Source organism: Pseudophryne corroboree, chromosome 10 (assembly GCF_028390025.1).
Source record: "Pseudophryne corroboree isolate aPseCor3 chromosome 10, aPseCor3.hap2, whole genome shotgun sequence".
NCBI classification, from domain to species: Eukaryota; Metazoa; Chordata; class Amphibia; order Anura; family Myobatrachidae; genus Pseudophryne; species Pseudophryne corroboree.
In genome coordinates this window covers 384,845,161-384,872,907 of record NC_086453.1, presented here as the reverse complement: position 1 = coordinate 384,872,907, position 27,747 = coordinate 384,845,161, and the positions used below count along the sequence as shown (strand labels likewise).

The 27,747-nt window shown below is 50.1% G+C and overlaps 1 protein-coding gene across 1 annotated transcript in view; it reads left to right on the top strand.

Moving 5' to 3' along the window:
- The first annotated feature begins 725 nt into the window (after nucleotides 1-725).
- The window catches only part of PLOD1 (procollagen-lysine,2-oxoglutarate 5-dioxygenase 1), a 39,617-nt gene continuing 12,595 nt past the window's right edge, over nucleotides 726-27,747 (top strand). The window contains exons 1-12 of the mRNA XM_063943870.1: nucleotides 726-1,014; nucleotides 8,401-8,492; nucleotides 9,337-9,449; nucleotides 9,861-10,024; nucleotides 10,807-10,919; nucleotides 19,201-19,264; nucleotides 19,407-19,504; nucleotides 24,184-24,285; nucleotides 26,237-26,371; nucleotides 26,516-26,637; nucleotides 27,155-27,259; nucleotides 27,371-27,496. Coding sequence (XP_063799940.1) covers nucleotides 948-1,014; nucleotides 8,401-8,492; nucleotides 9,337-9,449; nucleotides 9,861-10,024; nucleotides 10,807-10,919; nucleotides 19,201-19,264; nucleotides 19,407-19,504; nucleotides 24,184-24,285; nucleotides 26,237-26,371; nucleotides 26,516-26,637; nucleotides 27,155-27,259; nucleotides 27,371-27,496 — 1,301 coding nt within the window. The 5' untranslated portion in view covers nucleotides 726-947. The remainder of the gene's footprint in view (nucleotides 1,015-8,400; nucleotides 8,493-9,336; nucleotides 9,450-9,860; nucleotides 10,025-10,806; nucleotides 10,920-19,200; nucleotides 19,265-19,406; nucleotides 19,505-24,183; nucleotides 24,286-26,236; nucleotides 26,372-26,515; nucleotides 26,638-27,154; nucleotides 27,260-27,370; nucleotides 27,497-27,747) is intronic.

Here is a 27,747-nt window from a genome sequence, read left to right as displayed (position 1 = left end):
GGTGCAGTGTGGCAGGTACAGTGTGGCAGGGGGTAGGTGCAGTGTGGCAGGGGGTGGGTACAGTGTGGAAGGGGGTGGGTGCAGTGTGGCAGGGGGTGGGTACAGTGTGGCAGGGGGTAAGTGCAGTGTGGCAGGGGGTGGGTACAGTGTGGCAGGGGGTGGGTACAGTGTGGCAGGGGGTGGGTGCAGTGTGGCAGGGGGTAGGTGCAGTGTGGCAGGGGGTGGGTACAGTGTGGCAGGGGGTAGGTGCAGTGTGGCAGGGGGTAGGTACAGTGTGGCAGGGTAGGTGCAGTGTGGCAGGGGGTGGGTGCAGTGTGGCAGGTACAGTGTGGCAGGGGGTAGGTGCAGTGTGGCAGGGGGTAGGTGCAGTGTGGCAGGGGGTGGGTACAGTGTGGAAGGGGGTGGGTGCAGTGTGGCAGGGTAGGTGCAGTGTGGCAGGGGGTGGGTGCAGTGTGGCAGGTACAGTGTGGCAGGGGGTAGGTGCAGTGTGGCAGGGGGTGGGTACAGTGTGGAAGGGGGTGGGTGCAGTGTGGCAGGGGGTGGGTACAGTGTGGCAGGGGGTAAGTGCAGTGTGGCAGGGGGTGGGTACAGTGTGGCAGGGGGTGGGTACAGTGTGGCAGGGGGTGGGTGCAGTGTGGCAGGGGGTAGGTGCAGTGTGGCAGGGGGTGGGTACAGTGTGGTGTGGCAGGGTAGGTGCACCCTCTGGCCCGGTCTCCGGGAGTTGGTGTATGAGGGTGCCGCTATGAGAGTGATCATGTGACAGTGTTGCAGCATGGCCGGCACCGCGGCAGGGAAAGGGTGGTTGTGAGGTGGGCGGTTCCCTGCTCACTGCTCTGGCCACTGAGGGCCCGGTGTGGCGGTGGGGGCGTGGTCACTGCGTGGCAGAGTCCCGGGTGTTTGGGGCGGCGGGAGAGAGGCGGCTGCTGCTGACCCGGAGTGACGGCGACATGCTCCCGCTACTGCTGCTGCTGCTGCTCCTGCCCCGGGGGGCCCCGGGCCCCAGCACTGACACAGGTGACCATAGTGCCCCCGGCCGTGGCTGCTGTGTGTATATACTGTGTGTGTGTGTATACTGTGTGTGTGTATATACTGTGTGTGTGTGTATATACTGTGTGTGTGTATACTGTGTGTGTATATACTGTGTGTGTGTATACTGTGTGTGTATATACTGTGTGTGTATATACTGTGTGTGTGTATACTGTGTGTATATACTGTGTGTGTGTATATATACTGTGTGTGTGTGTATACTGTGTGTGTATACTGTGTGTGTGTGTGTGTATATATATACTGTGTGTGTGTATATACTGTGTGTGTATACTGTGCGTGTGTATACTGTGTGTGTGTATATACTGTGTGTGTGTGTATATATACTGTGTGTGTATATACTGTGTGTGTGTATATATACTGTGTGTGTGTATACTGTGTGTGTGTATACTGTGTGTGTATATACTGTGTGTGTGTATACTGTGTGTGTGTATACTGTGCGTGTGTATACTGTGTGTGTGTATATACTGTGTGTGTATATACTGTGTGTGTGTATACTGTGTGTGTGTGTGTGTGTGTGTATATACTGTGTGTGTGTGTATATATATACTGTGTGTGTGTATACTGTGTGTATATACTGTGTGTGTGTGTATATACTGTGTGTGTGTATACTGTGTGTGTGTATATATACTGTGTGTGTGTGTGTGTGTGTATATACTGTGTGTATATATAGTGTGTGTGTGTGTATATACTGTGTGTGTGTGTGTGTATATACTGTGTGTGTATATACTGTGTGTGTGTGTGTGTATATACTGTGTGTGTGTGTATATACTGTGTGTGTGTGTGTGTGTGTGTGTGTGTGTGTATATACTGTGTGTGTATATACTGTGTGTGTGTGTGTGTGTGTGTGTGTGTATATACTGTGTGTGTGTGTGTGTGTGTGTGTGTATATACTGTGTGTGTGTGTGTATATACTGTGTGTGTATATAGTGTGTGTGTGTATATACTGTGTATGTACTGTGTGTGTATATACTGTGTGTGTGTGTGTATATACTGTGTGTATATACTGTGTGTGTGCCTGTGTGTATATATACTGTGTGCGTGCATACACTCTATATGTGTGTGTGTATGTATATGTGTATATATCTATCTATATATAGACTGAGTGTGTGACATAACTGTGCAGTGGTCGCTGATGTGTATATAGTTATACTTTATATTTATGTGAGGTGCAGTGTGTGTGTGTGTGTGTGTGTGTGTGTGTATATATATATATATATATATATATATATATATATATATATATATATATATATATATATATATATATATATATATAACCAGTGTATGAGGTGTAGCGGCCAGTCTCCCCGGTATCTCTCACTACAGTATGACCAGTATATGTGACAGCCTCCCCCAGTCTCTGGACCTGGCTGCCGCTGCTGCTGCGGAACCTCATACACACACACACACACACACACACACACACGGTATCTCTGACTACAGTATGACCAGTATATGTGACAGCCTCCCCCAGTCTCTGGACCTGGCTGCCGCTGCTGCTGCGGAACCTCATACACACACACACACACACACACACACACACACACACACACGGTATCTCTGACTACAGTATGACCAGTATATGTGACAGCCTCCCCCAGTCTCTGGACCTGGCTGCTGCTGCTGCTGCGGAACCTCTGAGATGTGACTGACAGCTCTCACTTTCAGACGGTTCCACTGACCTTTTATACTGGTCAGTTGATCCTGGGAGACACTTACAGAACTCGCAGTACAGGTAGGTATATAATATTATACAGGTATAAAGTACAGGTATGGCCGCAGGGACGGGGCTGATTACTGCGTCCACTCAGTGTGATGGCATATTGCACTGCGATCCTGTGCGTTAATATCACACCCAGACACCGGTGTGTCTGTGTACCGGTATCCCAGCGGCAGCCCCCCTCCCCCCGGCCACCATGTCAGGGGGGAAATTATTATTACATTCTATTTCTAGGCTTCCACAAGTCACAGCGCCGTACACACTACAACAATACAGGGTACACACAACGTCACATTGCGGTAACCAACACTAAACGGAGCACAAGTAACAATTAGCAGCACAATTCTCATTGCACAGTACAGCTGGGTTATTAGATACTCAGTACTAGTATACACGCCAGCCACATCTGTCGTTTCCGCTATTCTCTGCAGTAATATTAGGGATGTCGCTCAGTCAGTGACACAAGGGTTAATCCTGCTTCATAATACGGTAATTTGCAGACACTATAATGAGCTGCCAGTGACTGGAGAAGGAATCCGCTATTAGTGCGCCGCATTGCCATATGCACATGATGTAAACTCCTGCATGCGCTGTCTGTGCGGTTGCATTATATATGTTGCAGGACTGCACCCGGTAAGTGCTGCAGCTGGACGCGTGGCTAGTATACGGCCGGTCTCCAGGAGGGCTCAGATAATGCGTGCAGTGTGTGCAGAATGTGGCGGATATGCTCTAGGAATGTATACACAGACAGGCGGCAGGAGAGAATAAATACCTCTATTCTTTCCCCGTGGCTGCAGGGAGCTCTGAGACTAGCGGCACACAGGTTACCCCGTACAGCCCCGTACAGTCTCCGCTCCTAGCTGTAATATTACACTAGTACAGACCATGCAGCACCTTACAGAGAGTCTCTCCTCATTCCCCAGTCCCAGCACCCCACAGTCTACAGTCCCCATCACACACACACGCTAGGGCCCACCCGCTCCCAGATTTCACGTATTTCTGGGCTTATTGACTAAATTGCTGCTATTTGAGTCTATTTATTACCGGACTCCCGACCCTGTGCTACTGTTTATCACATTTTAATATTGTAAATAATTTCAACATTTAAAGCTATTCATTAAATACTACTTCATTGTAAGGAATAACGCATTTCCTCTACCATTCTGTTACTACCGTCCTGGCGATTATAGCGCAACTATGGCGATGGTACCTCTATGTATGCGCTTTCCCGTGTTATTTCACCTTGCAGCCGGCTGGGTTGTTCCTGACATTTATGGTGATAGGGATTCATGCTCTTTGATGAATCTGCTCATTGACCTTAAATTCATAGCAACCACTATTCTATTCTATATCTAGTGCAGTTTTGAAAATAAAATCAGACAGGTGATTGGTTGCTGTAGAATACATTACCTTTCTGAACTTTGTACTGTTTTATTAAAGGTCCATCAATATATCAGGATCTTCAAATAAGTACTGTGTGCTGCTGGGGACCCTGCTCCCCCCACTATATAACTCTCAGTCTGTGGCTTCCTGCTGCCTCCATTCCCCTCCTCACATCATGTCACTGCCCCTGTCACATGCAGTCCTATCCTCACACATCCCTCATCTCCTGATATACTCTGTGCTGCTGGGGACCCTGCTCCTCCCACTATATAAGTCTCAGTCTGTGGCTTCCTGCTGCCTCCATTCCCCTCCTCACATCATGTCACTACCCCTATCACATGCTGCCCTGTCCTCACTGACACATCACTCATCTCCTGATATACTCTGTGCTGCTGGGGACCCTGCTCTTTCCACTATATAACTCCCAGTCTGTGGCTTCCTGCTGCCTCCATTCCCCTCCTCACATCATGTCACTGCCCCTGTCACATGCAGCCCTGTCCTCACTGACACATCACTCATCTCCTGATATACTCTGTGCTACTGGGGACCCTGCTCCTCCCGCTATATAACTCTCAGTCTGTGGCTTCCTGCTGCCTCCATTCCTCACCTTACATCATGTCACTGCCCCTGTCACATACAGTCCTATCCTCACACATCCCTCATCTCCTGATATACTCTGTGCTGCTGGGGACCCTGCTCCTCCCACTATATAAGTCTCAGTCTGGGGCTTCCTGCTGCCTCCATTCCCCTCCTCACATCATGTCACTACCCCTATCACATGCTGCCCTGTCCTCACTGACACAGCCCTCATCTCCTGATATACTCTGTGCTGCTGGGGACCCTGCTCTTTCCACTATATAACTCCCAGTCTGTGGCTTCCTGCTGCCTCCATTCCCCTCCTCACATCATGTCACTGCCCCTGTCACATGCAGTCCTGTCCTCACACATCACTCATCTCCTGATATACTCTGTGCTGCTGGGGACCCTGCTTCTCCCACTATATAACTCTCAGTCTGTGACTTCCTGCTGCCTCCATTCCCCTCCTCACATCATGTCACTGCCCTGGTCACATGCAGCCCTGTCCTCACTGACACATCACTCATCTCCTGATATACTCTGTGCTGCTGGGGACCCTGCTCCTCCCACTATATAACTCTCAGTCTGTGACTTCCTGCTGCCTCCATTCCCCTCCTCACATCATGTCACTGCCCCTGTCACATGCACCTCTGTCCTCACTGACACATCACTCATCTCCTGATATACTCTTGATATACTCTGTGCTGCTGGAGACCCTGATCCTCTCACTATATAACTCTCAGTCTGTTGCTTCCTGCTGCCTCCATTCCCCTCCTCACATCATGTCACTGCCCCTGTCACATGCAGCCCTGTCCTCACTGACACATCACTCATCTCCTGATATACTCTGTGCTGCTGGGGACCCTGCTCCTCCCACTATATAACTCTCAGTCTGTGGCTTCCTGCTGCCTCCATTCCCCTCCTCACATCATGTCACTGCCCCTGTCACATGCAGCCCTGTCCTCACTGACACATCACTCATCTCCTGATATACTCTGTGCTGCTGGGGACCCTGCTCCTCCCACTATATAACTCTCAGTCTGTGGCTTCCTGCTGCCTCCATTCCCCTCCTCACATCATGTCACTGCCCCTGTCACATGCAGCCCTGTCCTCACTGACACATCACTCATCTCCTGATATACTCTGTGCTGCTGGGGACCCTGCTCCTCCCACTATATAACTCTCAGTCTGTGGCTTCCTGCTGCCTCCATTCCCCTCCTCACATCATGTCACTGCCCCTGTCACATGCAGCCCTGTCCTCACTGACACATCACTCATCTCCTGATATCCTCTGTGCTGCTGGGGACCCTGCTCCTCCCACTATATAACTCTCAGTCTGTGGCTTCCTGCTGCCTCCATTCCCCTCCTCACATCATGTCACTACCCCTATCACATGCTGCCCTGTCCTCACTGACACAGCCCTCATCTCCTGATATACTCTGTGCTGCTGGGGACCCTGCTCCTCCCACTATATAACTCTCAGCCTGTGGCTTCCTGCTGCCTCCATTCCCCTCCTCACATCATGTCACTGCCCCTGTCACATGCAGCCCTGTCCTCACTGTCACATCACTCATCTCCTGATATACTCTGTGCTGCTGGGGACCCTGCTCCTCCCACTATATAACTCTCAGTCTGTGGCTTCCTGCTGCCTCCATTCCCCTCCTCACATCATGTCACTACCCCTATCACATGCAGCCCTGTCCTCACTGACACATCACTCATCTCCTGATATACTCTGTGCTGCTGGGGACCCTGCTCCTCCCACTATATAACTCTCAGTCTGTGGCTTCCTGCTGCCTCCATTCCCCTCCTCACATCATGTCACTGCCCCTGTCACATACAGCCCTGTCCTCACTGACACATCACTCATCTCCTGATATACTCTGTGCTGCTGGAGACCCTGCTCCTCCCACTATATAACTCTCAGTCTGTGGCTTCCTGCGGCCTCCATTCCCCTCCTCACATCATGTCACTGCTCCTGTCACATGCAGCCCTGTCCTCACTGACACATCACTCATCTCCTGATATACTCTGTGCTGCTGGGGACCCTGCTCCTCCCACTATATAACTCTCAGTCTGTGGCTTCCTGCTGCCTCCATTCCCCTCCTCACATCATGTCACTGCCCCTGTCACATGCAGCCCTGTCCTCACTGACACATCACTCATCTCCTGATATACTCTGTGCTGCTGGGCACCCTGCTCCTCCCACTATATAACTCTCAGTCTGTGGCTTCCTGCTGTCTCCATTCCCCTCCTCACATCATGTCACTGCCCCTGTCACATACAGCCCTGTCCTCACTGACACATCACTCATCTCCTGATATACTCTGTGCTGCTGGGGTTCCTGCTCCTCCCACTATATAACTCTCAGTCTGTAGCTTCCTGCTACCTCCATTCCCCTCCTCACATCATGTCACTGCCCCTGTCACATACAGCCCTGTCCTCACTGACACATCCCTCATCTCCTGATATACTCTGTGCTGCTGGGGGACCCTGCTCCTCCCACTATATAACTCTCAGTCTGTGGCTTCCTGCTGCCTCCATTCCCCGCCTCACATCATGTCACTGCCCCTGTCACATGCAGCCCTGTCCTCACTGACACATCCCTCATCTCCTGATATACTCTGTGCTACTGGGGACCCTGCTCCTCCCACTATATAACTCTCAGTCTGTGGCTTCCTGCTGCCTCCATTCCCCTCCTCACATCATGTCACTGCCCCTGTCACATGCAGCCCTGTCCTCACTGACACATCACTCATCTCCTGATATCCTCTGTGCTGCTGGGGACCCTGCTCCTCCCACTATATAACTCTCAGTCTGTGGCTTCCTGCTGCCTCCATTCCCCTCCTCACATCATGTCACTACCCCTATCACATGCTGCCCTGTCCTCACTGACACAGCCCTCATCTCCTGATATACTCTGTGCTGCTGGGGACCCTGCTCCTCCCACTATATAACTCTCAGTCTGTGGCTTCCTGCTGCCTCCATTCCCCTCCTCACATCATGTCACTACCCCTATCACATGCTGCCCTGTCCTCACTGACACAGCCCTCATCTCCTGATATACTCTGTGCTGCTGGGGACCCTGCTCCTCCCACTATATAACTCTCAGTCTGTGGCTTCCTGCTGCCTCCATTCCCCTCCTCACATCATGTCACTACCCCTATCACATGCAGCCCTGTCCTCACTGACACATCACTCATCTCCTGATATACTCTTGATATACTCTGTGCTGCTGGAGACCCTGATCCTCTCACTATATAACTCTCAGTCTGTGGCTTCCTGCTGCCTTCATTCCCCTCCTCACATCATGTCACTGCCTCTGTCACATGCAGCCCTGTCCTCACTGACACATCACTCATCTCCTGATATACTCTGTGCTGCTGGGGACCCTGCTCCTCCCTCTATATAACTCTCAGTCTGTGGCTTCCTGCTGCCTCCATTCCCCTCCTCACATCATGTCACTGCCCCTGTCACATGCAGCCCTGATAGATAGATAGATATATATATATATATCTATCTATGTGTGTGTGTGTGTGTGTGTGTGTGTGTGTGTTGAGCCCGCACCATGGCCGCCTGCAGTGTTTTCGCCCTCTATCGCTGCGTCACTATGACAGTACGTGCTGGATGTGTGTATGGCGCAGTAGTGATGGCGGTCTCTCTCTCTTGCTCAGACAACCTCCTAGTCCTGACTGTGGCCACGGAGGAGACAGACGGCTTCAGACGCTTTCAGAGATCACTGCAATGCTTCAACTACAAAGTGAAGGTATGTGAGACGTCGCTGACCCCGAGGCCCTGCCAGGAATTCCTGATCCCACACAGGAAATACTCCAGGTGTCACAGGCAGAAATATTCCCTAGCCCCAAGTAACCCTGAGCAACGGCAGAGCTAACTGCTCCGACCCGTAACCCTTCCCTCACACTGACCCAATACTCATACACTAACTGCTCCGACCCGTAACCCTTCCCTCACACTGACCCAATACTCATACACTAACTGCTCCGACCCGTAACCCTTCCCTCACACTGACCCAATACTCATACGCTAACTGCTCCGACCCGTAACCCTTCCCTCACACTGACCCAATACTCATACGCTAACTGCTCTGACCCGTAACCCTTCCCTCACACTGACCCAATACTCATACACTAACTGCTCCGACCCGTAACCCTTCCCTCACACTGACCCAATACTCATACACTAACTGCTCCGACCCGTAACCCTTCCCTCACACTGACCCAATACTCATACACTAACTGCTCAGACCCGTAACCCTTCCCTCACACTGACCCAATACTCATACACTAACTGCTCCGACCCGTAACCCTTCCCTCACACTGACCCAATACTCATACACTAACTGCTCCGACCCGTAACCCTTCCCTCACACTGACCCAATACTCATACGCTAACTGCTCCGACCCGTAACCCTTCCCTCACACTGACCCAATACTCATACGCTAACTGCTCTGACCCGTAACCCTTCCCTCACACTGACCCAATACTCATCGTATGTGCACTGACTAAACAGGCACGCTATGCTCCATAGTGAGCGGCACGTTCAGCTCTGCATCACTTCTTAGTGTGCGTCTTCTCTCATATAACGGCAGGTGCTGGGCCTCGGGGAAGAGTGGCGCGGAGACGGGCAGAAAGTCCAGCTCCTAAAGGCCGCCCTGGAGCAATACGCAGATAACGAAGATCTGATCATCCTCTTCACAGAAAGGTAACGCAGGGCGACGTACAGGGGGACGCAGTAATTGCTGTGTACACTGCAGCTCAGAGCGGAGCGCAGCCGGCTCCTCCGTGCTGTGACCAGTCACTGCAGACCATGCAAATGATGCTGGATCCCATAGCACCCAATCAGAGATGAGCTACTGTCTTTCTAGAGGAGTGTAGAAATGAAAGCAAACGTCTGAGTTGGTGGCTGTGAGTAAGGACTAGTGATGTAGCGTTCCATGCCTCGTGCCTCAGTATTGTCACCGGTTTGTAGGCACTGAATAATAGGCGATGGTAAATGTACTTGTCATTGGTTTGGGGGATGGCGGGAGAAGCCGCTGGCCTGGGGCGATATGTTACGTTATATGAATGCTGTTTAATACGTCTCAGTGATTGTTACTGTTTGTTTTGCTGTAAGCTATGACACTGTGATCGCCTCGGGGACGGCGGAGCTGCTCAAGAAATTCAGACAAGCCAAAAGTAAAGTGGTCTTCTCTGCGGAAGCCGTGGCCTATCCGGAGCGACGATTTGAGGCCAAGTACCCGTCCGTGAGAGAGGGCAAGCGCTTTCTGGGGTCCTCAGGTACGGTCGATCATTGTGATAAAGCAGATTATAGGCTGCAGGGGGCCCGCCATCAGGAAGCTTTGCTGTAGCACGCCAATCCTGCATTACTGCGCTGGCGGTACCCGATACGTCTCCCCGCCGTATCCAGCCGTAACCGCGTCACATGTGAATCTGGAGTCGCTGCCTCACAGGGACGCTTGGTGGTGCCAGCTCTCTGATGTGCGTTGTCACATCGCAGTGTAGCCCCCACAGTCCATACCCCGGCCCTGCCGGCAGTGTGCTCTCTGACCACTGAGGGTTATAGATTTATTGGTATAACAGATGACGGTAAGTCCCAGTACAGTCAGTGACAGTGACGCAGCGTATGTCCAGGTCACGCATTGTCCAGATATAAGCTAGCTGAGGTGACGCGCACCCACCCGGCGCACCCCAGCCCTGCCACGTGGGGCTAATGTGCCTTACTGACAGTGTGCTCCCTGCCACGTGGGGCTAATGTGCCTTACAGACAGTGTGCTCCCCGCCACGTGGGGCTAATGTGCCTTACAGACAGTGTGCTCCCCGCCACGGGGGGCTAATGTGCCTTACTGACGGTGTACTTCCAGCCTCAATGCTCACACTACAGGTGATAGTCAAAGCGGTGGTAGTAAGGGGAGAGACGGAGACGCTGCAGCTGGAGCTCATTAGGACGTGGCTGGCTGTACCCTTTGGCAGTCCCCATTTTTATTGCTTTACGACTGTTTTACTCTACAAAATTCTTCTGTGCTAAACGTTTTACAAGTTGTCCTCTTTCCCGTCTGCAGCGTTTATAGGCTACGCTTCACATCTGCACAAGCTGACGGCGGACTGGAGCGGAGCCGACGACGACAGCGACCAGCTGTTCTACACCAAGATCTTCCTGGACCCAGTAAAGAGAGTAAGTGGGGCGTCCCGGCTGATTGTCACACGCGGCGGCTTTGGGTAACAAGTCCGTTACTTTTGCCAGCGCGTGTCACAAAACTTATCTGTTCAAAACAAAACGGTACATTTATGAAGGGGAAACACACAGTATAACATCCGTATCATCTCTTGTACTGAGATACATGATAAAGTGAATATTACCCACGAGCAGCTTCCTGCAGTCACACACAGGGAGAGTAGATGCCGACACCTCTAATCCAGATCCATAGAGCACACAGACGGGAAATAACATGACACACAATACACACTTACACAATAATAACACACAGTGATACCCCAATGCAGTCACACACAGGGAGAGTAGATGCCGACACCTCTAATCCAGATCCATAGAGCACACAGACGGGAAGTAACATGACACACAATACACACTTACACAATAATAACACACAGTGATACCCCAATGCAGTCACACACAGGGAGAGTAGATGCCGACACCTCTAATCCAGATCCATAGAGCACACAGACGGGAAGTAACATGACACACAATACACACTTACACAATAATAACACACCGTGATACCCCAATGCAGTCACACACAGGGAGAGTAGATGCCAACACCTCTAATCCAGATCCATAGAGCACACACACAGGAAGTAACATGACACAATATACACTTACACAATAATAACACACAGTTATACCCCAATGCAGTCACACACAGGGAGAGTAGATGCCAACACCTCTAATCCAGATTCATAGAGCACACACACAGGAAGTAACATGACACAATATACACTTACACAATAATAACACACAGTTATACCCCAATGCAGTCACACACAGGGAGAGTAGATGCCGACACCTCTAATCCAGATCCATAGAGCACACAGACAGGAAGTAACATGACACACAAAACACACTTACACAATAATAACACACAGTGATACCACAATGCAGTCACACACAGGGAGAGTAGATGCCGACACCTCTAATCCAGATCCATAGAGCACACAGACAGGAAGTAACATGACACACAAAACACACTTACACAATAATAACACACAGTGATACCACAATGCAGTCACACACAGGGAGAGTAGATGCCGACACCTCTAATCCAGATCCATAGAGCACACAGACAGGAAGTAACATGACACACAATACACACTTACGCAATAATAACACACAGTGATACCCCAATGCAGTCACATTGAATGGAGAACATATCGGTGTATTTGCTTAGTAATAATGAATGACATGCTCAATAAATAGCAACAGCACTGTACTAGTGAGTAAGGGCGTGATACTGAGTCGGAAGCAGCGGCGTCTGTGTCTTCTGCTGGTCGCACGTCTGCGACTTCATGCAAATGCCTCTACAAGCCGCCCCTGGTGTATATCCGAGCAGCCAAATGCGCAAGGACTGTGATGCCCACGGTCAGCATTTGAAGATGCTGTAAATTGGTCACACCGGCGAAACTTACATCTGCCTTATAGCTGGCGCCCATTCCCCGCCCTGCGGCTGGCGCCCATTCCCCGCCCTGCGGCTGGCGCCCATTCCCCGCCCTGCGGCTGGCGCCCATTCCCCGCCCTGCGGCTGGCGCCCATTCCCCGCCCTGCGGCTGGCGCCCATTCCCCGCCCGGCGGCTGGCGCCCATTTCCTGTCCGGCGGCCGGTGCACATTCCTTCCCTGGTATCCCCCCAGCACACTAATAATGATCTGTAACCATACCTGAACCTATCTGGTAATAGAATTTTAGAGAAATTGGTCGCATGCGTTTGCAAAGACATGTTCAGCAGTCCTAACACTACATAATGGCAGTGCCCACATAGGGTCATGTGATTTGTCTACAGTAAGGCCTCATGATAAAGGCTCATACTAAAATGCATCCAGACAGAGAGCAAGCTTATCTGGGAGCCATCCCCAGGATCTTCCATTAGCACTACAAGGAACAGCATGCCTTCTAAATGCTGCTCCCATTCAATGCCTTCTTTGTTTCCATGTGTGAGAAGGCATTGAATGGGAGAAGCATTTTGAAGGCATTCTGTTCCTTGTAGTGCTAGCACCTGATATTTAATTTTCTCTGACGTCCTAAGTGGATGCTGGGGACTCCGTCAGGACCATGGGGAATAGCGGCTCCGCAGGAGACAGGGCACAAAAGTAAAAGCTTTAGGATCAGGTGGTGTGCACTGGCTCCTCCCCCCATGACCCTCCTCCAAGCCTCAGTTAGGTTTTTGTGCCCGGCCGAGAAGGGTGCAATCTAGGTGGCTCTCCTAAAGAGCTGCTTAGAGTAAAAGTTTTGTTAGGTTTTTTATTTTCAGTGAGTCCTGCTGGCAACAGGATCACTGCAACGAGGGACTTAGGGGAGAAGAAGTGAACTCACCTGCGTGCAGGATGGATTGGCTTCTTAGGCTACTGGACACTAGCTCCAGAGGGACGATCACAGGTACAGCCTGGATGGGTCACCGGAGCCTCGCCGCCGACCCCCTTGCAGATGCTGAAGAGAGAAGAGGTCCAGAAATCGGCGGCTGAAGACTTCTCAGTCTTCATGAGGTAGCGCACAGCACTGCAGCTGTGCGCCATTGCTCTCAGCACACTTCACACCAGCGGTCACTGAGGGTGCAGGGCGCTGGGGGGGGCGCCCTGGGCAGCAATGAAAGTACCTATGCTGGCTAAAAATACATCACATATAGCCTCTGGGGCTATATGGATGTATTTAACCCCTGCCAGGTTGTCAGAAAAACGGGAGAAGAAGCCCGCCGAAAAGGGGGCGGGGCCTATTCTCCTCAGCACACAGCGCCATTTTCCTACACAGCTCCGCTGCTAGGAAGGCTCCCAGGCTCTCCCCTGCACTGCACTACAGAAACAGGGTTAAAACAGAGAGGGGGGGCACTTATTTGGCGATATTATTATATATTAAGATGCTATAAGGGAAAACACTTATATAAGGTTGTCCCTGTATAATTATAGCGTTTTGGTGTGTGCTGGCAAACTCTCCCTCTGTCTCCCCAAAGGGCTAGTGGGGTCCTGTCCTCTATCAGAGCATTCCCTGTGTGTGTGCTGTGTGTCGGTACGTGTGTGTCGACATGTATGAGGACGATGTTGGTGAGGAGGCGGAGCAATTGCCTGTAATGGTGATGTCACTCTCTAGGGAGTCGACACCGGAATGGATGGCTTATTTAGGGAATTACGTGATAATGTCAACACGCTGCAAGGTCGGTTGACGACATGAGACGGCCGGCAAACCAATTAGTACCTGTCCAGGCATCTCAAACACCGTCAGGGGCTTTAAAACGCCCATTTACCTCAGTCGGTCGACACAGACACGGACACTGACTCCAGTGTCGACGGTGAAGAAACAAACGTATTTTCCATTAGGGCCACACGTTACATGTTAAGGGCAATGAAGGAGGTGTTACATATTTCTGATACTACAAGTACCACAAAAAAGGGTATTATGTGGGGTGTAAAAAAACTACCTGTAGTTTTTCCTGAATCAGATAAATTAAATGAAGTGTGTGATGATGCGTGGGTTTCCCCCGATAGAAAATTATTGGCGTTATACCCTTTCCCGCCAGAAGTTAGGGCGCGTTGGGAAACACCCCTTAGGGTGGATAAGGCGCTCACACGCTTATCAAAACAAGTGGCGTTCCGTCTCCAGATACGGCCGCCCTCAAGGAGCCAGCTGATAGGAGGCTGGAAAATATCCTAAAAAGTATATACACACATACTGGTGTTATACTGCGACCAGCGATCGCCTCAGCCTGGATGTGCAGCGCTGGGGTGGCTTGGTCGGATTCCCTGACTGAAAATATTGATACCCTTGACAGGGACAGTATATGCGAGATGCACAGAGGGATATTTGCACTCTGGCATCAAGAGTAAGTGCGATGTCCATATCTGCCAGAAGATGTTTATGGACACGACAGTGGTCAGGTGATGCAGATTCCAAACGGCACATGGAAGTATTGCCGTATAAAGAAAAAGACACCGTCTTTTCAGCCTCAGGTCCCCATAAGGGCAAGCGGGCAAAAGGTCAGTCATATCTGCCCAGGGATAGAGGAAAGGGAAGAAGACTGCAGCAGGCAGCCCCTTCCCAGGAACAGAAGCCCTCCACCGCTTCTGCCAAGTCCTCAGCATGACGCTGGGGCCGTACAAGCGGACTCAGGTGCGGTGGGGGGTCGTCTCAAGAGTTTCAGCGCGCAGTGGGCTCACTCGCAAGTGGACCCCTGGATCCTACAAGTAGTATCCTAGGGGTACAGATTGGAAATTCGGGACGTCTCCCCCTCGCAGGTTCCTGAAGTCTGCTTTACCAACGTCTCCCTCCGACAGGGAGGCAGTATTGGAAACAATTCACAAGCTGTATTCCCAGCAGGTGATAATCAAAGTACCCCTCCTACAACAAGGAAAGGAGTATTATTCCACACTATATTGTGGTACTGAAGCCAGACGGCTCGGTGAGACCTATTCTAAATCTGAAATCTTTGAACACTTACATACAAAGGTTCAAATCAAGATGGAGTCACTCAGAGCAGTGATAGAGAACCAGGAAGAAGGGGACTATATGGTGTCCCTGGACATCAAGGATGCTTACCTCCATGTCCCAATTTGCCCTTCTCACCAAGGGTACCTCAGGTTCGTGGTACAGAACTGTCACTATCAGTTTCAGACGCTGCCGTTTGGATTGTCCACGGCACCCCGGGTCTTTACCAAGGTAATGGCCGAAATGATGATCCTTCTTCAAAGAAAAGGCGTCTTATTTATCCCTTACTTGGACGATCTCCTGATAAGGGCAAGGTCCAGAGAACAGTTGGAGGTCGGAGTAGCACTATCTCAAGTAGTTCTACGACAGCACGGGTGGATTCTAAATATTCCAAAATCGCAGCTGTTTCCGACGACACGTCTGCTGTTCCTAGGGATGATTCTGGACACAGTCCAGAAAAAGGTGTTTCTCCCGGAGGAGAAAGCCAGGGAGTTATCCGAGCTAGTCAGAAACCTACTAAAACCAGGCCAAGTGTCAGTGCATCAATGCACAAGAGTCCTGGAAAAATGGTGGCTTCTTACGAAGCGATTCCATTCGGCAGATTTCACGCAAGAATTTTTCAGTGGGATCTGCTGGACGAATGGTCCGGATCGCATCTTCAGATGCATCAGCGGATAATCCTGTCTCCAAGGACAAGGGTGTCTCTCCTGTGGTGGTTACAGAGTGCTCATCTCCTAGAGGGCCGCAGATTCGGCATTCAGGACTGGGTTCTGGTGACCACGGATGCCAGCCTGAGAGGCTGGGGAGCAGTCACACAGGGAAGAAATTTCCAAGGAGTGTGGTCAAGTCTGGAGACTTCTCTCCACATAAATATACTGGAGCTAAGGGCAATTTACAATGCTCTGAGCCTAGGAAGACCTCTGCTTCAAAGTCAACCGGTGCTGATCCAGTCGGACAACATCACGGCAGTCGCCCACGTAAACAGACAGGGCGGCACAAGAAGCAGGAGGGCAATGGCAGCAAGGATTCTTCGCTGGGCGAAAAATCATGTGATAACACTGTCAGCGGTGTTCATTCCGGGAGTGGACAACTGGGAAGCAGACTTCCTCAGCAGGAACGACCTCCACCCGGGAGAGTGGGGACTTCATCTGGAAGTCTTCCACATGATTGTGAACCGTTGGGAAAGACCAAAGGTGGACATGATGGCGTCCCGTCTGAACAAAAAACTGGACAGGTATTGCGCCAGGTCAAGAGACCCTCAGGCAATAGCTGGGACGCTCTGGTAACACTGTGGGTGTACCAGTCGGTGTATGTGTTCCCTCCTCTGCCTCTCATACCCAAGGTACTGAGAATTATAAGACGGAGAGGAGTAAGAACTATACTCGTGGCTCCGGATTGGCCAAGAAGGACTTGGTACCCGGAACTTCAAGAGATACTAAGAAGGGACTTGCTTCAGCAAGGATCATGTCTGTTCCAAGACTTACCGCGGCTGCGTTTGACGGCATGGCGGTTGAACGCCGGATCCTAAGGGAAAAAGGCATTCCGGAAGAGGTCATCCCTACCCTGGTCAGAGCCAGGAAGGAGGTGACCGCACAACATTATCACCGCATTTGGCGAAAATATGTTGCATGGTGTGAGGCCAGGAAGGCCCCCACGGAGGAATTTCAACTCGGTCGATTCCTGCATTTCCTACAAACAGGAGTGTCTATGGGCCTCAAATTGGGGTCCATTAAGGTTCAAATTTCGGCCCTGTCGATTTTCTTCCAGAAAGAATTGGCTTCAGTTCCTGAAGTCCAGAAGTTTGTCAAGGGAGTACTGCATATACAACCCCCTTTTGTGCCTCCAGTGGCACTGAGGGATCTCAACGTAGTTCTGGGATTCCTCAAATCACATTGGTTTAAACCGCTCAAATCTGTGGATTTGAAATATCTCACATGGAAAGTGACCATGCTGTTGGCCCTGGCCTCGGCCAGGCGAGTGTCAGAATTGGCGGCTTTGTCTCACAAAAGCCCATATCTGATTGTCCATTCGGACAGGGCAGAGCTGCGGACTCGTCCCCAGTTTCTCCCTAAGGTGGTGTCAGCGTTTCACCTGAACCAGCTTATTGTGGTACCTGCGGCTACTAGGGACTTGGAGGACTCCAAGTTGCTAGATGTTGTCAGGGCCCTGAAAATATAGGTTTCCAGGACGGCTGGAGTCAGGAAAACTGACTTGCTGTTATCCTGTATGCACCCAACAAACTGGGTGCTCTTGCTTCTAAGCAGACGATTGCTAGTTGGATGTGTAGTACAATTCAGCTTGCACATTCTGTGGCAGGCCTGCCACAGCCAAAATATGTAAATGCCCATTCCACAAGGAAGGTGGGCTCATCTTGGGCGGCTGCCCGAGGGGTCTCGGCTTTACAACTCTGCCGAGCTGCTACTTGGTCAGGGGCAAACACGTTTGAAAAATTCTACAAATTTGATACCCTGGCTGAGGAGGACCTGGAGTTCTCTCATTCGGTGCTGCAGAGTCATCCGCACTCTCCCGCCCGTTTGGAAGCTTTGGTATAATCCCCATGGTCCTGACGGAGTCCCCAGCATCCACTTAGGACGTCAGAGAAAATAAGAATTTACTTACCGATAATTCTATTTCTCGTAGTCCGTAGTGGATGCTGGGCGCCCATCCCAAGTGCGGATTGTCTGCAATACTTGTACATAGTTATTGTTACAAAAATCGGGTTATTATTGTTGTGAGCCATCTTTTCAGAGGCTCCGCTGTTATCATGCTGTTAACTGGGTTCAGATCACAGGTTGTACAGTGTGATTGGTGTGGCTGGTATGAGTCTTACCCGGGATTCAAAATCCTTCCTTCTTTGTGTACGCTCGTCCGGGCACAGTATCCTAACTGAGGCTTGGAGGAGGGTCATAGGGGGAGGAGCCAGTGCACACCACCTGATCCTAAAGCTTTTACTTTTGTGCCCTGTCTCCTGCGGAGCCGCTATTCCCCATGGTCCTGACGGAGTCCCCAGCATCCACTACGGACTACGAGAAATAGAATTATCGGTAAGTAAATTCTTATTATCTCCAGGAATGATTGAGCAACTACCGTTGTTTGTTAGCTGGTGCGCATTCCCTGCCCTGCGGCCGGTGCGCATTCCCTGCCCTGCGGCCGGTGCGCATTCCCTGCCCTGCGGCCGGTGCGCATTCCCTGCCCTGCGGCCGGGGCACATTCTTACTGCTGGTGCGCATTCCCTGCCCTGTGGCTGGTGCGCATTCCCTGCCCTGTGGCTGGTGCGCATTCCCTGCCCTGTGGCTGGTGCGCATTCCCTGCCCTGCGGCTGGTGCGCATTCCCTGCCCTGCGGCTGGTGCGCATTCCCTTCCCTGCGGCTGGTGCGCATTCCCTGCGGCCGGTGCGCATTCCCTGCCCTGCGGCTGGGGCACATTCTCACTGCTGGTGCGCATTCCCTGCCCTGCGGCCGGTGCACATTCCCTGGCATGCGCAGGAGAAATAAATTGCTCCACTGTATCTAACACCAGCGTTGCGTGCAATTTAGGCCCTAAGTGCCGCCATATACCAGTACGACTTTCACCGATGACTAAATAACCCATGCAGAGCAGTTTTCTGATTACTTTATGGTGCATGGAAACACATCCTATAACTCTGCCATCTTGTATAATGAGGCCCTGACTGTGTACTTGGCGAGGATTTAATGTGCAGGAAAAGCAGGATGTTCCTGCACCGCTGGATATGATTTGGTAATTAATAAATGTCTCTTAAGTAACATCATTATGCACCGGGACACGATTGACATCTTTTCATTATTATTTAGGAGAAGATTAACATCACCTTAGACCACCGATGCCGGATCTTCCAGAACCTCCACGGCTCAGTGGGTAAGTAAATCTGGATTGCTCTTCACAGTGACGTTGACTGAGCAATAACACAGATTTCTGCAAAGTGCGTCTCTGTCCTGGCGATGCGAGACTAGCACTCGTCTCTGCAGCGCTGTCACCTTACTGTCTGTTTCCTACCCAGGGGACGTGGTATTAAAGTTTGAGAACGGGAGAGTGAGAGCCCGGAATGTGGAGTATGACACGCTTCCTGTGGTAATAAGCGGCAACGGACCAACCAAGGTAAGGATCAATATCCGCCCCGGAGTTCTGTGGAAATGCTTCTCGTACTAATATACAATGTAACAAATCTTTCTATAGATACAGCCTCTGGCAGAGTGTATCTACCACTTGTATTTCCTGCGCTTTCTCCTTCTGGTGGGTTACATTTATAGTGACATCTGTGTATACCAGGCTCCCTGCCACCCTCCCTGGGCGCGGTGTTACAGGGATTTGTAGAGAGCAGTCAGTCCCAGAATAGTTCATGTTGGCGCAGTGATGCGGTGATAGAGGCTGGCTGGGCGCGGAGAACGACTGGCTCCCTGTGGGTGAAGAGATGGCAGTACGGTGTACATATAGTAAGTGGTATACTCTGCCAGGCGGTGTATGTATAATAAGTGGTATACTCTGCCAGGCGGTGTATGTATAGTAAGTGGGGAGCTCTGCCAGGCGGTGTATGTATAGTAAGTGGTATACTCTGCCAGGCGGTGTATGTATAATAAGTGGTGCACTCTGCCAGGCGGTGTATGTATAGTAAGTGGTGCACTCTGCCAGGCGGTGTATGTATAGTAAGTGGTGCGCTCTGCCAGGCGGTGTATGTATAGTAAGTGTTGCACTCTGCCAGGCGGTGTATGTATAGTAAGTGGTATACTCTGCCAGGCGGTGTATGTATAGTAAGTGGTGCACTCTGCCAGGCGGTGTATGTATAGTAAGTGGTGCGCTCTGCCAGGTGGTGTATGTATAGTAAGTGGTGCACTCTGCCAGGTGGTGTATGTATAGTAAGTGGTGCACTCTGGCAGGTGGTGTATGTATAGTAAGTGGTGCACTCTGCCAGGCGGTGTATGTATAGTAAGTGGTATGCTCTGCCAGGTGGTGTATGTATAGTAAGTGGTGCACTCTGCCAGGTGGTGTATGTATAGTAAGTGGTGCACTCTGGCAGGTGGTGTATGTATAGTAAGTGGTGCACTCTGTCAGGCGGTGTATGTATAGTAAGTGGTGCACTCTGCCAGGCGGTGTATGTATAGTAAGTGGTGCACTCTGCCAGGCGGTGTATGTATAGTAAGTGGTGCGCTCTGTCAGGCGGTGTATGTATAGTAAGTGGTGCACTCTGCCAGGCGGTGTATGTATAGTAAGTGGTATACTCTGCCAGGCGGTGTATGTATAGTAAGTGGTATACTCTGCCAGGCGGTGTATGTATAGTAAATGGTATACTCTGGCAGGTGGTGTATGTATAGTAAGTGGTGTGCTCTGCCAGGTGGTGTATGTATAGTAAGTGGTATACTCTGCCAGGTGGTGTATGTATAGTAAGTGGTGCACTCTGGCAGGTGGTGTATGTATAGTAAGTGGGGTACTCTGCCAGGCGGTGTATGTATAGTAAGTGGTGCACTCTGCCAGGCGGTGTATGTATAGTAAGTGGTATACTCTGCCAGGCGGTGTATGTATAGTAAGTGGTGCGCTCTGCCAGGCAGTGTATGTATAGTAAGTGGTGCACTCTGCCAGGCGGTGTATGTATAGTAAGTGGTGCACTCTGCCAGGCGGTGTATGTATAGTAAGTGGTGCTCTCTGCCAGGCGGTGTATGTATAGTAAGTGGGGCACTCTGCCAGGCGGTGTATGTATAGTAAGTGGGGCTCTCTGCCAGGCGGTGTATGTATAGTAAGTGGTATACTCTGCCAGGCGGTGTATGTATAGTAAGTGGTATACTCTGCCAGGCGGTGTATGTATAGTAAGTGGTGCACTCTGCCAGGCGGTGTATGTATAGTAAGTGGTGCACTCTGCCAGGCGGTGTATGTATAGTAAGTGGTATACTCTGCCAGGCGGTGTATGTATAGTAAGTGGTGCACTCTGGCAGGCAGTGTATGTATAGTAAGTGGTATACTCTTCCAGTTGGTGTATGTATAGTAAGTGGTGCGCTCTGCCAGGCGGTGTATGTATAGTAAGTGGGGCGCTCTGCCAGGCCGTGTATGTATAGTAAGTGGTGCACTCTGCCAGGCGGTGTATGTATAGTAAGTGGTGCACTCTGCCAGGCGGTGTATGTATAGTAAGTGGTATACTCTGCCAGGCGGTGTATGTATAGTAAGTGGTGCACTCTGCCAGGCGGTGTATGTATAGTAAGTGGTATACTCTGCCAGGAGGTGTATGTATAGTAAGTGGTATACTCTGCCAGGGTGTGTGTGTATAGTAAGTGCATGTTAGTCTCTGGCGTGTTTGTGTATGTATGTTATGTATGGCAGTTGTATGTTAATCTCTTACTTGTGCATGTTAGTGCCTGGCGGGTGTAATGTTTGTGCCTGGCGGGTGTAATGTTTGTGCCTGGCGGGTGTAATGTTTGTGCCTGGCGGGTGTAATGTTAGTGCCTGGCGGGTGTACTGTATGTTAGTGCCTGGCGGGTGTACTGTAATGTTAGTGCCTGGCGGGTGTAATGTTGGTGCCTGGCGGATGTAATGTTAGTGCCTGGCGGGTGTAATGTTAGTGCCTGGCAGGTGTAATGTATGTTAGTGCCTGGCGGGTGTAATGTATGTTAGTGCCTGGCGGGTGTATTGTATGTTAGTGCCTGGCGGGTGTATTGTATGTTAGTACCTGGCGGGTGTAATGTATGTTAGTGCCTGGCGGGTGTAATGTATGTTAGTGCCTGGCGGGTGTAATGTTAGTGCCTGGCGGGTGTAATGTTAGTGCCTGGCGGGTGTAATGTTAGTTAGTGCCTGGCGGGTGTAATGTTAGTTAGTGCCTGGCGGGTGTAATGTATGTTAGTGCCTGGCGGGTGTAATGTATGTTAGTGCCTGGCGGGTGTAATGTATGTTAGTGCCTGGCGGGTGTAATGTATGTTAGTGCCTGGCGGGTGTAATGTATGTTAGTGCCTGGCGGGTGTAATGTATGTTAGTGCCTGGCGGCTGTACTGTATGTTAGTGCCTGGCGGCTGTACTGTATGTTAGTGCCTGGCGGCTGTACTGTATGTTAGTGCCTGGCGGGTGTAATGTATGTTACTGCCTGGCGGCTGTACTGTATGTCAGTGCCTGGCGGCTGTACTGTATGTCAGTGCCTGGCGGCTGTACTGTATGTCAGTGCCTGGCGGCTGTACTGTATGTCAGTGCCTGGCGGGTGTAATGTATGTCAGTGCCTGGCGGCTGTACTGTATGTCAGTGCCTGGCGGCTGTACTGTATGTCAGTGCCTGGCGGCTGTACTGTATGTCAGTGCCTGGCGGCTGTACTGTATGTCAGTGCCTGGCGGCTGTACTGTATGTCAGTGCCTGGCGGCTGTACTGTATGTCAGTGCCCGGCGGCTGTACTGTATGTCAGTGCCCGGCGGGTGTAATGTATGTTAGTGCCCGGCGGCTGTACTGTATGTTAGTGCCCGGCGGCTGTACTGTATGTTAGTGCCTGGCGGCTGTACTGTATGTCAGTGCCTGGCGGCTGTACTGTATGTTAGTGCCTGGCGGGTGTAATGTATGTTAGTGCCTGGTGGCTGTACTGTATGTTAGTGCCTGGTGGCTGTACTGTATGTTAGTGCCTGGCGGCTGTACTGTATGTCAGTGCCTGGCGGCTGTACTGTATGTCAGTGCCTGGCGGCTGTACTGTATGTCAGTGCCCGGCGGCTGTACTGTATGTCAGTGCCCGGCGGCTGTACTGTATGTCAGTGCCCGGCGGCTGTACTGTATGTCAGTGCCCGGCGGCTGTACTGTATGTCAGTGCCCGGCGGCTGTACTGTATGTCAGTGCCCGGCGGCTGTACTGTATGTCAGTGCCTGGCGGCTGTACTGTATGTCAGTGCCTGGCGGCTGTACTGTATGTCAGTGCCTGGCGGCTGTACTGTATGTTAGTATCTTCTCCCTGATCACCCATCTGCACATGAAGGCCTGACGTGGCTGAACCCCTCTTAGGTCCAGCGGCAACTAGTGCCGGTCCTAATGTAATGTAGTGTAATGTAAGGTAATGTAATGTAATGTAGTGTAAGGTAAGGTAATGTAATGTAGTGTAAGGTAAGGTAATGTAGTGTAATGTAGTGTAAGGTAATGTAGTGTAAGGTAATGTAAGGTAATGTAGTGTAAGGTAATGTAAGGTAATGTAGTGTAAGGTAAGGTAATGTAATGTAGTGTAAGGTAAGGTAATGTAGTGTAAGGTAATGTAGTGTAAGGTAAGGTAATGTAATGTAAGGTAAAGGTGAGTGGCTTCCACCGTGTTTCTGGGCTCTCATCCTGTGTGCCGGTCGGTAATATAATGTAATGTAAGGTAAGGTAATATAATGTAATATAATGTAATGTAAGGTAAGGTAATATAATGTAATGTAAGGTAAGGTAATATAAGGTAAGGTAAGGTAATATAATGTAATGTAAGGTAAAGGTGAGTGGCTTCCACCGTGTTTCTGGGCTCTCATCCTGTGTGCCGGTCGGTAAGGTAATGTAATGTAAGGTAATGTAGTGTAAGGTAAGGTAAGGTAATATAATGTAATGTAAGGTAAGGTAATGTAATGTAGTGTAAGGTAAGGTAATATAATGTAATGTAAGGTAAAGGTGAGTAGCTTCCACCGTGTTTCTGGGCTCTCATCCTGTGTGCCGGTCGGTAAGGTAATGTAATGTAAGGTAATGTAATGTAAGGTAAGGTAATGTAAGGTAAGGTAATATAATATAATGTAATGTAAGGTAAAGGTGAGTAGCTTCCACCGTGTTTCTGGGCTCTCATCCTGTGTGCTGGAATTGTTCTCTCATCAGCTTCTCATGAACTACCTGGGAAATTACATCCCCCGTGTCTGGACCTTTGAGACCGGCTGCGTCGTGTGTGAAGAAGGCCTGAGAAGCTTGGCGGGAATGAAGGTACAGCAGCTGGACTCCTACTTACCTGTCATTGCTGTCATCTTCCTGCTTACACTTCTCTGTACTTACCTGTCATTACTGTCACCTTCCTGCTTACACTTCTCTGTACTTACCTGTCACTGCTGTCACCTTCCTGCTTACACTTCTCTGTACTTACCTGTCACCTTCCTGCTTACACATCTCTGTACTTACCTGTCATTACTGTCACCTTCCTGCTTACACTTCTCTGTACTTTCCTCTTACTACAGAGGTGAACAAAGTTCTCTTTTTTTATTTATAGATAAGGTATAGATATATGGTGTGTGTATATTTTATAGATACAGTATAGTTAAATGGTGTAGATAATGTATAGATGTATGGTGTAGATACTGTATAGTTATGTTATAGATACGGTATAGTTATATGTTATAGATAAAATATAGTTAAATGGTGTAGAGGCGGTATAGTTAGATGGTGTAGAGGCGGTATAGTTAGATGGTGTAGAGGCGGTATAGTTAGATGGTGTAGAGGCGGTATAGTTAGATGGTGTAGAGGCGGTATAGTTAGATGGTGTAGAGGCGGTATAGTTAGATGGTGTAGAGGCGGTATAGTTAGATGGTGTAGAGGCGGTATAGTTAGATGGTGTAGAGGCGGTATAGTTAGATGGTGTAGAGGCGGTATAGTTAGATGGTGTAGAGGCGGTATAGTTAGATGGTATAGAGGCGGTATGTTAGATGGTGTAGAGGCGGTATAGTTAGATGGTGTAGAGGCGGTATAGTTAGATGGTGTAGAGGCGGTATAGTTAGATGGTGTAGAGGCGGTATAGTTAGATGGTATAGTTAGATGGTGTAGAGGCGGTATAGTTAGATGGTGTAGAGGCGGTATAGTTAGATGGTGTAGAGGCGGTATAGTTAGATGGTGTAGAGGCGGTATAGTTAGATGGTGTAGAGGCGGTATAGTTAGATGGCATAGATATATGGTATAGTTATATGGTGTAGATACTGTATAGTTATATGGTGTAGATACTGTGTAGATATATGGTGTAGATACTGTGTAGATATATGGTGTAGATACCGTGTAGATATATGGTGTAGAGACTGTATAGTTAGATGGTGTAGAGACTGTATAGTTAGATGGCATAGATATATGGTATAGTTATATGGTGTAGATACTGTGTAGATATATGGTGTAGATACTGTGTAGATATATGGTGTAGATACTGTATAGTTATATGGTGTAGATACTGTGTAGATATATGGTGTAGATACTGTGTAGATATATGGTGTAGAGACTGTGTAGATATATGGTGTAGAGACTGTATAGTTGTATGGCGTAGAGACTGTATAGTTGTATGGCCTAGAGACTGTATAGTTGTATGGCCTAGAGACTGTATAGTTGTATGGCCTAGAGACTGTATAGTTGTATGGCCTAGAGACTGTATAGTTGTATGGCCTAGAGACTGTATAGTTGTATGGCCTAGAGACTGTATAGTTATAGATTTTTATTAGAATATTTGCCCCACCATAGTGGAGCCGCAGTTGCCCTTTGTAGCTTTTCTTCCCCGGTCTCGTCCTCTCCATATGCTGCAGAGCTGGAGGTGGCTGTGATGTCGCCCATTAGCGGATAACATTCGCTATTGGTCAGAGAGAGCGCATAGAGATATTACTACAGGAGGCTGACTGCTGTGCACAGCACTTGTGGAGACACGCTGGACTTACACAGCAAATCCAAAGTAATATAAACAGTATACGTTATTCCTGGCTGCTGCGAGCTGAGCCTCCCTATGTGAGCGCATTCCTGCATGGTATAGGCCAGATGCCCTCTCTGGGAAAGGTGAGTGCCTAGAACGCCTTCTGTCCGCCCCTGCGCTTCAGCCTCTTGCTGTTCTCCGTACATCCTCCCCCTCTCCTAGACTATTCTTCTTTCCCAGGAACTGCGTCTCTAACAAGATTCTGTCTTTGGGTTTTGGTAGACCGATGACGCTTTCCCCCTGGTTGTAATTGGCATCTTCATTGAGCAGCCAACTCCGTTTGTTTCCGAATTCTTCAAACGCCTCCGTAACCTGCAGTATCCAAAGAGCCGGATCCAGCTTTACATCGCCAACCATGTAAGTCGGACGCGCCTTGCAGTAGAGATGACCCACCGCTCAGGTGGTGCCGGGATGGGGGGGGCGTTTGTTGCTGTGCCCGGTCTGTGCACACGGGGAGGTGAGCGGGGACAATCTATAACCCGTTGTGTCCTCTGCATCCAGGAGCCTCACCACCAGCGACACGTGGAGGGATTCCTGCAGGAGCACAGCTCGGAGTACAATGCTGTGAAGGTGCTGGGGGCAGATCTGGCCTCCAACTTTGCAGACGCCCGAAATACCGCAATGTGAGTTTGTTTATAGGAATCCCTCGCCCGCTCTGAGGGCACACGTGTGACACAGGCTGTATAACCTGCTAAATGCACAATGCCACTGCATGAAACGCACCACAGTTCTCTTACTGCAATATCCTTTTATCTTTCATCTCCTCCTGCTGCTTTTACTTTTTTTAACGAAAGGGTTCGTCTACTTCTGGTAACCCCGTTAAAGTAGCGCTCACATCCTGCACATTACTTACAAAGCAATATACAGCCCGGATACAGGGGCAGATGTTTCTGCCAGCCGATGGGGGGTAGACGGGCAGAGCGAGGGTGCCAAGTGTAGAGCAGGCGCATCCGTGGGACTAGATTGCAGAGCAACAATGAGACTTGGTCTTGTGCTGCGAGATTATGGAAATTACATAGAGTGGGGATGTGGGGGGGGGATTACTTTTGGGGGGGTTTCATACTGTGCGCACAGCCATCTGCAGCAGCTCTGTGAAGTCAAAGACCAGATCTCCATTGACCGTTACCTGTTCTCCCCCAGGGACACCTGCCGCCAGAACCCAGACTGCGAATATTACTTCAGCATCGACGTCCAGGTGGTTCTGAATAACGCCAGCGTTCTACGGACCCTCATCGAACAAAACAAGTACGTAGCCATGGGACGACTCTGCCCATATATATTGTGTATTATGTCTGACTGACGCCCTCCGTTACTGCCGAGACCGCGCTGACGCTTGTACGTATTTCCTGTTCGCAGGTCCATCATTGCCCCCATGGTGAGCCGCATTCAGGATCTATGGTCAAACTTTTGGGGTGCACTGAACACGGATGGGTATTACGCTCGCTCGGAGGATTACATAGACATCGTTCACAGACGGAGAATGTGAGTAAATAGCGCGAGGCGGCGATTTGTACTGCGCAGCGGAATGTGCTGGTGCTATAGAAATAGTCATTGTCGGTATAAAGGATGCAAGTACCAGCCATGCAAATTATATGCATTTCAACTGCAATTTCACCTGCGACGGAGGCGGCATACCAGGGCTATACCACAGCGCTATGTAGGCAACGCCCAATCCGGACGTGCGGCGTAACTACAGGCTACGGAATTGTTTAGAGACGTATGTTGCAGAAGTG